The sequence below is a fragment of the Castanea sativa genome, chromosome 2 (genome assembly GCF_040712315.1).
Source record: "Castanea sativa cultivar Marrone di Chiusa Pesio chromosome 2, ASM4071231v1".
Classification (NCBI taxonomy): domain Eukaryota; kingdom Viridiplantae; phylum Streptophyta; class Magnoliopsida; order Fagales; family Fagaceae; genus Castanea; species Castanea sativa.
The window spans coordinates 41,862,803-41,873,794 of record NC_134014.1 but is presented as its reverse complement, the minus strand read 5'-3'; the positions used below and the strand labels follow the sequence as shown (position 1 = coordinate 41,873,794).

At 34.2% G+C, this 10,992-nt stretch overlaps 1 protein-coding gene across 1 annotated transcript; it reads left to right on the top strand.

Annotated features, from left to right (window-relative positions):
- Positions 1-5,408: 5,408 nt before the first annotated feature.
- LOC142623882 (putative prolyl 4-hydroxylase 9) lies at positions 5,409-10,739 on the top strand. The gene is made up of 7 exons (XM_075797363.1): positions 5,409-5,924; positions 6,232-6,389; positions 7,087-7,183; positions 8,258-8,353; positions 9,213-9,278; positions 9,424-9,543; positions 10,424-10,739. Exons 1-7 carry the CDS (start codon positions 5,652-5,654, stop codon positions 10,508-10,510), a joined length of 897 nt encoding a protein of 298 aa, XP_075653478.1. The 5' UTR covers positions 5,409-5,651; the 3' UTR covers positions 10,511-10,739.
- The last annotated feature ends 253 nt before the right edge of the window (positions 10,740-10,992 follow it).

Here is a 10,992-nt window from a genome sequence, read left to right as displayed (position 1 = left end):
ATCAAATTTTTCGTTCTGATAATGCTCTTGAATATACTTAATATGCTTTTCAAGCTCTGTTATACTCCTATGGCACAGTACATCATCTAACTTGTCCAGGTACCTCTCAGCAAAATGGTCAGCTGAACGAAAACTTCGTCACATTCTTGACACTGTTCGTGCTCTTCTTCTTTCTGCCAAATTTCCTCCCCCATTTTGGGGTGAAACTACTCTTCATGTTGTTCATACTATTAACCGCATTCCAAGTACTGTCATTCATAATCAAACTCCGTATAAGCGCCTCTTTGGGTCACCCCTTGGCTATCATCACCTTTGCTCCTTTGGATCTGCTTGTTTTGTTCTTCTTCAGCCTCATGAGCACAATAAACTTGAGCCTCGGTCTAGACTTTGTTGTTTCCTTGGTTATGACGAAACACAAAAGGGGTATCGGTGTTATGATCTTGTCTCTCATCGTCTTTGTGTTTCTCATAATGTTGTCTCCTGGGAACACCGCTTGTTTGTTGAACTCTCTCATTTTCGTTCTTCCCTAACTACCTCATCTGTTTTAGAAGTCTTTCCAGACGAGTCTCATGTTCCTTCTCCAAATACTCTTGATCCTCCTTTAGACTTCTCTATCCAACCTCCAGATATTTTTTTATGCTTCTTCTGAACAGGTTGAAGATGAACAGGTTGATGACGAGCTACCCCAACTTGAGCCTGGGTCCCTGCTCCTGCTCCGCCTGAAGATCCTCCACAAGACATTCCACCTCGTCACTCAACCCGGGTAAGATCCATTCCTACACATTTATTTGATTATTATTGTTACACTACTCTTGCTACACTTCACGAGCCTCAGACCTAACATGAGGCCTTCACTGACCCTTTATGACAGATTGCAATGAAAGAGGAACTTGATGCATTAACCAAAAATCATACTTGGGATTTGGTTACTCTCCCTCTTAGACAGTCTGTGGTTGGTTGTAAGTGGATCTACAAGATTAAGACTCACTCTAATGGGTCCATTGAGCGCTATAAGGCTCGTCTTGTTGCAAAAGGCTTTACACAGGAGTATGTGATTGATTATGAAGAGACCTTTGCTCCAGTTGCTTACATCTCATCTGTTCGTGCCCTCTTGGCTGTTGTCGCTGCTAGAAAATGGGATCTTTTTCAAATGGATATTAAAAATGCATTCCTTAATGGGGATTTGAGTGAAGAAATTTATATGCAACCTCCACCTGGTCTCTCTGTTGAATCAAACAAGGTTTGTCACCTTTAACGTGCATTGTATGGCCTTAAACAAGCTCCACGAGCTTGGTTTGCAAAATTCAGCTTTACCATCTTTCGCTTGGGTTACATTGCTAGTCCTTATAATTCTATCTTATTTCTTCATTGCACTGATAAATGCACCATTTTACTTCTCCTCTATGTGGATGATATGATCATAACTGGTGATGACCTCAATGGCATATAAGAACTCAAGGATTTTCTCAGTCAGCATTTTGAGATGAAAGATCTTGGACACCTTAGCTATTTCTTGGGTCTTGAAGTCACTTATTCCACAGATGGTCTTTATATTACTCAAGCCAAGTATGCTTCTGACCTTTTGTCTCGAGCTGGACTCACTGACAACAAGACTGTTGACACTCCAATTGAGCTTAATGCGCATCTGACTCCCTCAGGGGGAAACCATTGTCTAATCTTTCTCTTTACAAATAATTGGTTGGCAGCCTAGTTTATCTCACAGTTACTCGTCTAGACATTTCCTATGATGTTCATTAGGTAAGCCAGTATTTGTCTGTTTCACGATCGACTCACTATGCTGCTGTTCAGCGCATTCTTCGATACTTGAAGGGCACTCTCTTCCATGGCATTTTCTACTTAGCTCAGTCTCCTCTTATACTCCGTGCATTCTCTGATGCTAATTGGGCATGAGATCCTACTGATCGCAGGTCCACCATTGGCTATTGTTTCCTCCTTGGCTCTTCTTTGATTTCTTGGCGAAGTAAGAAACAAACCTTTGTGGCCCGCTCAAGTACTGAAACTGAATATCGTGCCCTTGCTGATACCACATCTAAGCTCCTTTGGCTACGATGGCTTCTTAAGGACTTAGGTGTGTCTACATCTTTTGCTACTCATTTTTATTGTGATAATCATAGTGCCATTCATATTGCTCACAACGATTTCTTCCATGAACAGACTAAACATATCGAGATTGATTGTCATTTTATCCATTATCATCTTGTTCATAGTGCTCTCAAGCTCTTCTCCGTTCCTCCAAAGATCAACTTGCAGATATCTTCACTAAGTCACATCCTAAGGGATGCCTTCGTGATTTAGTTGACAACCTCAAGTTGGTCTCACATCCACCTTGTTAACACGTATAGTGGGCTTTAGACCCAACTAGTTTACTTGTATAGCACACATTCTTGTACTACACTCTTACTTGTACTAAACTCATGATTACTTGTACTGCACTCATATGCCTCCTATATAAAGGCACTCATGTATATTCTTTCAGTGAGAAATACAATACTATTGAATTCAGTATTTCTAACACTTACAATATAGATTGTTATGGTACCTGGTTAGACCCCAACGTCAGATAAAAAAAGAAAGGCCTTTTTTGTGTTGTGTATTTGATCAATTGACCCGATCGGAAACTTTGTGGTGTTTTGATGTCATTTGGGCGGATTGGTGGTTTGTACGGTGGTTTTGGAGTGTAATGGGTAACGGATTGAGGTGGTGACAGGCCAACAACGATGGCTAGCTGCGTTTGTGTGGTTGTGGGATGAAACGGTTGTGGGTCTACAGGGTCTCTTCTCCCTCTCCGTCTCTTTTCCCTCTCTTTCTTTATCCCTTAGTTCCTCAAATTTCTCGAGTCATAGGCTGAGGACTTGCTTTGTTTTTCCAGTGGGCTGGGGAACGACGTCATTCCCCTTAGTTTTTTTTTATAATTTTTTTGTTGGTAATTAACGTTTTTTAAGTTTTTTTTTTTAAATTTAGAAATTTAAATAAATAAATAAATCATCTAAAACGACATCGTTTTGGTTAGTAACGGCAGCACCTAACAGAAGATTAACGGAGGACTGAATTGATTATACTTGAAACTTAAAAGATTGAAATGACAAAACTAAAACTTAAAGGACTGAATTGACAAAAGGTAAAATTTAGAAGGTCAGTTTTACATTTTTGTAAAAAAATAAAAAATAAAAAATAAAAGCATATATGTGCAATAGGTAAACTTCCGAGTTATTCTAGGACTTATCCTGCCGGCAAGATTTCTTTGTTATAAATGTGTAAGTCATTAAGGCGACTTGAAATTTCTAAACTTGGTGATTCTACCAAAAGGATACGTCATTGACTCATTATACTAGGGTACACTATATCTAATATCTATACAACAGATACGAAATAAATAAACTACCAAACACTGCAAGGCCGTTTATCAAAAAAAAAATATATAATAATAATAATACTGCAAGGCAAATTATTCTGTGGGCGGGCTATGACCATATGACTCTGAGCGAATGAGCCAATGAGATTGGGTTTTTTCAAAATGAGGAAACTTAAATGTGTTTTCAATTTCATTTTCAAACTGATCTGGTATTCATACTCATTCATTATAGCACTATGTTCACAATAATTTTATAAAGTTTTTTTTGTTGAATAAAAAGATTATTTTTATAAAAAAAAGATTATGATTTAAATTTTACTTAAATAAAAAAATCAATTGATATCTTGGATTGATAATAAAACCATTCTTACAAAACTGCAGTGATAAATTTAAAATCTTATCGTATTTATAAAAAAAAAAATTACTAGATCTGTGTCAAATGAGTAGAATATTCATCTCTTTGATGAAATACAAGTAACTGATTGTCTAAAGGAATGACACATGGCCCGCATGCATGGCATAATCACTTGCATGTTGAGCTGCACTAGTCATTGACAAAATAAAACGCACTTGCATGTTAAGCACTAGTTATTTATTACAAAATAAAATGGATAGTTCATACACAGAAGCAGCCGTTGGATTCGACTAGCTAGTTTAATTGTTCCTAAAGAAAAAAAAAAAGAAGAAGAAAGGATGATAAAAATATCTATTTATTTTAGAGTTGTGTAAATGGAGACAGCTGTCTGTTAAAAACACATTTTATTGTAGCTTTTCAGATTTCTTAGCAACTTTTGGCAGCTTTTGACAATTTTTTTATCTCTTTCAACCATTTTTTGATAATTTTTTTTTTTTTAAAAAGTGAGATCCAAAACAAAAAATGTTATTAAGCACCGGATGGTGCTCATTAACATTTAACTTTATTTTATTCAATAATTTAACTTCCGGGTCATTTCAGTGGTGGTTGTGGACTGACTTATTGGTCCGGCCTGTTGGTAAGTTTTCTTTGGTAATAAAACATTAAAATGTGAAAGTGACTGGAAATTTCTAAGTTTTGTGATTCCAATTCCAACCAGAAGGACACGTCATTGACTCATTATTCTCAGGGTAGACTCTATACAAGTATGCAACAGATACAAATAAATAAACTACCAAATACTGCAACCCAAATTATTCTGTGGGCGGGCTTTGACCGTATGACTCTGTGAGCGGATGAGCCAATAAGCTTAACCACGTTTTTCGAAAAGATGAAACTAAACGTGTTTTCAATTTCATTTTCAAACTTTTTTATAACAAATTGTAGTTGATAAATTTTATTTGTTTTAATTTAAATTTACTACTTCAATTTATTCAGAATAACAAAACGTGTTTCAAACTAAACGTGTTTACTTGTATAGAGTCTACCAATAATTATCAATAACAATCTATTACTTATAATTTATTGTGAAAGTGTTGTGATAATATTGTAAATATAACATTTCTCTTATAGTAATACAAGAAATGTTATGTCCACAATATTTTTATAATATTTTCATAACAAATTTTAAGTAATAGGTTGTTACTGGTTGTTATTGTAATAGACAAGACTTAGGTACAAGACCTAGGTATAATAAGTGTTGTTCTTCATATTTTTCTCTTAAAATTTTATCAGGTGAATTTTTTTTTAGAAGTGTATTTTTTAGTTAAATAATTACATAATTAAATCTTAGAAATGACACATAAGGAACAACAACTAAGATACTATACTTAAATTTTGTTATATTTTAATACTCAATATATATATGAGAAATTTTATGTTTATAATACTTTCACAATAAATTTTAAATGATAGACTGTTATTAGTTGTTAGGGATTAAAAAAAAAAAAGAAGAAGTAAGTGCATTTAAATTAAAATGTGCCGTGGAAATACTGTGGATTTATTATTATACGTAGACATATTCCGGAATACACTCACTCCTATTTAAAAAGGCAAGGAAAATCCAACAAAATTTGGTAATAGTCATAAAAGAAAAGTCAGTGAATGAATCCCGTTGTCGAAGAAGATTCCCGCCGTGTCGTACAACAGTTGCCATGATGATTTCTTCTCTAAATTCACTGTCTCTCTTTCTCTAACACTCAGAGTTGTGACCCACCATTACCAACCTCCAACACCAAAACCAACATATATATATATAAACTAATAAAACGCTCTCAAAGATAAAACAGAAACCAATACTTTAGTATTAATAGAGCTTCGCGATTTTGAATCAAAACTGATACTGATACTGATACTGATACTGATATGAAAGGGAAAAGCGGGAAAGGAAATTGGAACCTGAGCCTGAGCCTGAAGGCGAACAAGCTAGGGTTACCGTCTGTCATTCTCTTATGCTCCTCCTTCTTCCTCGCTGGCTTCTACGCTTCCACTCTCTTTTCTCTGGTCTCTGTGCCGGACATTTCTGGTGCTAGGCCAAGGTCAAGGCTACTCGATTCGGTCAACGATGAGGAAAGCCACTACAATTTGTTGAACTCGGGAGAGACCGGTGACGATTCTATTACTTCAATTCCCTTTCAGGTACTCGATTTTATATATGCTTTCTATTTAGTTTATAATTAGTTCAGTTGGATTAGAATTTTAATCTGATTCTCTCTGTGATGCATTTTTTTTTTTTTTAATGGTTTTGAAAGTGATCATCTCTGTAACTCTGTTTCGATAATAAATAAAAAAAACCAAAAATAAATTTTGTAGTTTAAATATCTAATCTGATCTAAAAGCTTGTAGCAAAAATTAATTTGTACTTATTTATTGCTCAGAAAGAGTACTTTTAGCTAATACTGTAATTTTTTTGGTTTTTTAATAATTTATTTTCAACTATGAATAGGTATTGAGCTGGAGACCAAGGGCTCTATATTTTCCAAATTTTGCAACAGCAGAACAATGTGAAAGCATAATAAAATTGGCCGAGCCGCGACTTAGACCGTCGACAGTGGCTTTAAGACCAGGAGAAACTGCAGAGAACACCCAAGGAATTAGAACAAGGTACTTTGTTTGTTTGTGTGTGTGTGTGAGTCTGAGGCAGTATTTTTATTATAATATACACCGTTACCATTACTTTTATTTTATATTAGATTATTAGGCGATGGTCACAAGTACAACTACATTATTAGCCTATGGTCACAAGTACAACTATAAGATAAGTGTTTTTAGGTTGTGAGAGACAAAGGTTAGAGTTCAAGTCTCGAGGCAGTTTTACACATATATAGAATTTCTATCTTATATAAAAAAGAAAAAAAAAACAAAAAACAAAAAGATGACCATTTATTAATATTATAATTAAGGGTGATTGAGATAATAAATATAGTAAATAAGTAGAGTCAGTGGTTTAATTTTATGTTTTTAACTTATCTTTCTTCTTCTCAATGAATAAATTAATGAAATTCAAGTAATTATCTTGAAACTTCTTCTCTTCAAATATTGAAGCACTGCTAATTGCAACTTTTTATTTTTTATTTTTTTTATCCTTTTTAGTATTATTATTTATAATAATCATGAGATTATCATCATCATCATTGGCTGGTTTACTATACAATTAAATATAATTTTTGTTGTGCTGGTAATTAAATTAGTGTACATGGGCATTGGTGATCATGGGTTTAAGAAGTTTATCGATTTTAAGAACAAGGGTGATTATGTTGATGAGAAATTCTATTGATGGCTAATGCTTGCTGTCGAACAGTTCTGGCGTGTTTATTAGTGCTTCTGAAGACAAAACTTTGGACTTCATTGAGGGAAAAATTGCGAGGGCAACAATGCTTCCCAGGATCCATGGAGAGGTACTAGTCATTGTATTATCATCGTTACTCTCTTTCCATCTCTCTTGGTTAGAAGATAAAACTATTGTGTGTGGTTTTCAATTTGATTGGCCTGAGGTTCTTATATTTTATGATAACCAATTTTTGCTAATGCTCATCTATAAATTCAAAGTGAAATATTCATTTAATGAAACTTTTACTTATTAAAAAATTCGAAGTAAAAGATATGCAAGTTTGTTGCCAAAGGTAACATTGTAACAATGCATCTTCAGGAATATCTTCAGATAATTGTGACTAACGAAGTATTTAAGATAATGACAAAAATGGCAACACACTGTATCCATGGAAGCATGGACAATGCTTTCTTTTCTTGGTTCTTTTTCTTTTCTTCTTTTCTCTATTACTTCCCTTGCCATGGAGAAGAAGATTTCTTGATGCTACTCTGCACTTAGTGGCAAATTTAGTTGCAGGAAACTTGCAGATATACAACTCATTACATCACTATGTTGCCCCAATGATATTGATATCTTTGAGATCTCTCTATCTCTCTCTTCCTGCCCCCCCCCCCCCCCCACACTCTTTATTTCCTCTCTCCCACTGAATTTATAGAAGAAATGAACTACCCAATATTATAATACCTGAAAAGAGTTTCTAATGTTGTCCTTGTATTTTCAGTTTCTACTCTACCCTCTCTCTCTCTCTCTTTTGGTAGGAAGAAAAAGATATGGCAGGTTTTTATGGTAAATGAAACTGACTTAGTTCATGAATAAGATTGGAACATATCTGAATCATTTAAATGAAAATCTCCTAACTTTTTTTTTTTTTTTTTTTGTTTCCAATTTCATTAGTGTATTCTGATCCAATGCAAGCTATCACTAACTTGTTCGAAATCACCAGTGCTGGAATACTGATATTATCTTCTATTCTTTTGCTACTATCTTCTTTTACCTTATATACAAATGTACGAATGATCTAAATTTCCTTGCCTAGGAAATTCTTATATTTAAATTCTGTGTTTCTCTTTTTTCATTGAAGTAGTTAACCTTTTATTTCAGGGCAATTTTAAAATTGTCTGAGGATATCACCATGTTTCAGGCATTCAACATCTTGCGCTATGAGATTGGGCAGTTGTATAATTCTCATTATGACGCATTCAATCCTGCTGAGTATGGCCCACAGAAGAGCCAAAGGGTACATTCTAAGCAAAAAGCATAGGTTTTTGTTTGTAATTATTTGTTACTTAAGCAAATTTCCATGTTATACTCTATAATATATAAGTAGAAGGCATTTGCATTTCAGTGTTGGGCTGACAGCAAAGGTGGTGATGCTGCATCATTTTACATGATTGTCTTCTGAAAGAGAGTTTGAGGGGAAGAAAAAAATTATGGGATTTGCTCCATGTGACCTGCTGGACAATGAAACATCCATTCTCTAGGATTTATGTAACAAGGAACAGCTCTTCTCATTATTTTTCTAAAATTAACATATTTCTTTCTCAAACAGAATGTATGTTTTGTTTCTTTGGAAAGAAAGAAAATTGCAAGACTAGAATCTTTTGCACTTTAATTTCCATAAAAATGGGAGGAACTTAAATTATAAAAATATTCAGATAGAACTTATATCACTTGGACGTTAAGTTTAGGTTTTACTGACAACAGAGCTTTCATCTCCAATCACATGAATTTGCTGTGAGTTTATAAATCTTGGCTTCATTTACTTGACAACCTTAATGATCTGCTTCATCAGTAATTTTTTATTTATTTAATAAAACTGTGTTTTACTTGTTTAAACCAAATGAACATCATACACTCATAATTGTGTTTAGTTTCATATATTCAGTGTTTCTTCATTGCTTGTAACATTTGTCATGCTTTGTTCCAGTTCTTCTTCTTCTTTTAAATTTACTTACTATAACTACAGAAACGTGTGTTTGGATAGAATATGCAAGTGTTGATCACATCTTGATCTTTTGAATATGAATTACTTGATATAAATATTAAGGAGTTTATGATTCTAAAGAATTGTAACGCTTATCTTAACCCTCATACAGATGGCTTCTTTCTTGTTGTATTTATCTGATGTTGACAAGGGAGGGGAAACTATGTTCCCATTTGAGGTAAGATCAAGACCTCTGTTGTCTCTTTTAGGTTTTTTTTTAGGGGGGGGTTAAGAAATTTTGACCTTATGTTAATTATTCTATGCATGATTTTTCGTATTTCTCCCCTTTTGGGGGTTTATGTATCCTGTGCTCTGACATGCAGAATGGCTTAAATATGGATGGAAGCTATGATTTTCAAGACTGTATTGGTTTGAAAGTGAAGCCACGGAAAGGGGATGGACTTCTATTTTATTCAGTGTTTCCAAATGCTACAATTGATCCGGTCAGTAACATCATTATCATTAGCACCATTCTCATCTTTCTTATTGGGCAGTCCGTTGTTCTTAATCAGGGAAGATCATCCTTATCAATAGAGATTAGCCAAATTTTAAACTACTAAAAAGGTTGTAGAATACCTCATTCTGCCAAGTTGTGGCTACTTCCAAACTTTTCCTCTTATGTTGCCTTTACATACGTAGATCTTGCAAATGTCTACGGTTAGAAACCTTCTCCAGATTCCCAAAACCTTTAATTAATTATTGGGTAAATTACATTTTAACTTATATTTTAGGGGTGGTTTCAAATTAAATCCTATAGTTTTAAATGTTTCAAATCAAACCCTGAGGTTTAAGACTATTACAATCTTAAGATTTTACTAGTTTCAAATCAAACCCTAGACACTTTTATAGTCATATATCTAAACCCTGGACACACTTTTGTTTTGATGTGGGGGTTTGATTTTTGAATTTGATTGGGGGTTTAAATTAATACGATTTCAAAACTGAGTGTTTGATTTGAAACTAAGGAAACTATAATTTTGAATTTGTAACAGTTTTAAACCTCAGATATAATTTATAACTTTTAAAATTATAAGAAGGGTGAGGTTGTGGGTTCAAAACCCACTAGGTGTAGCATCTTCAATTGTGGGTTCAAAATTCAAATCTTACTTTTTCATTTTTATGGTGAAGCATAATCAAGTCAATTGTTCGACACATAGTAGCTTGATGGATATGAAAACCTTACATTAAAAGCGCTGTTAAATTTTTTAGCTATTAAAACCAATTATTAGGGCCTTAACACTATTGTTGACATTCATAATTGCATGAATTGTACCTGCTGTTTGTTGTCTTCTAGTATAATTCATAAATTGAAAACTTTGGCAGATGTCACTTCATGGCAGCTGCCCTGTGATCAAAGGTGTAAAATGGGTGGCTACAAAGTGGATCAGGGATGAAGAAGAACATGATTAAATATATGTACCTGCAATCTGCTTGTATTTCAAAATTTTGTTTTGCCTGAGTATTTGGCAGCTCTCTTGTAGTATTATTAGAGGGATTAATTTGAAATTAATAATTTCTCATGTTACACCAGCCAATTGGCCCTATAAGTAAATGATTCTGTTATATAGGTAGTCTTCATGTAGAAGAAGTGCAAGCTTAACCCAAAACTGAGCTAGTTTGGGTTGGGACTTTTGGATTTTGAGCCTCCGTTGGGTCTAAGATCCTAGGTTGAAATTTCAAGCCTGATTTAGGATCGAGTTGGACTCGTTTTAGCTCTATAATTCAAGCCGCAATTGAAACTTGACGCGACCATGCACGTGCTATGCACATACCTATTTACCTCCTCCTCCTTTCCTTTTAATTTTTTTGGTGCAGTCTCTTTGGTGTCTGAACTCCGAATAAACAAAGCTTAATTGATCAACCATAACAATACAGAATAATCACGACGGCAA

Bases quoted from the DNA above. Each gene is read 5' to 3' on its own strand.
- LOC142623882 (XM_075797363.1), top strand. From the start codon at position 5,652: ATGAAAGGGAAAAGCGGGAAAGGAAATTGGAACCTGAGCCTGAGCCTG. The intron at 5,925-6,231 runs GTACTCGATTTT...AACTATGAATAG, and splicing joins TTACTTCAATTCCCTTTCAG to GTATTGAGCTGGAGACCAAG. The intron at 9,544-10,423 runs GTCAGTAACATC...AAACTTTGGCAG, and splicing joins CAAATGCTACAATTGATCCG to ATGTCACTTCATGGCAGCTG.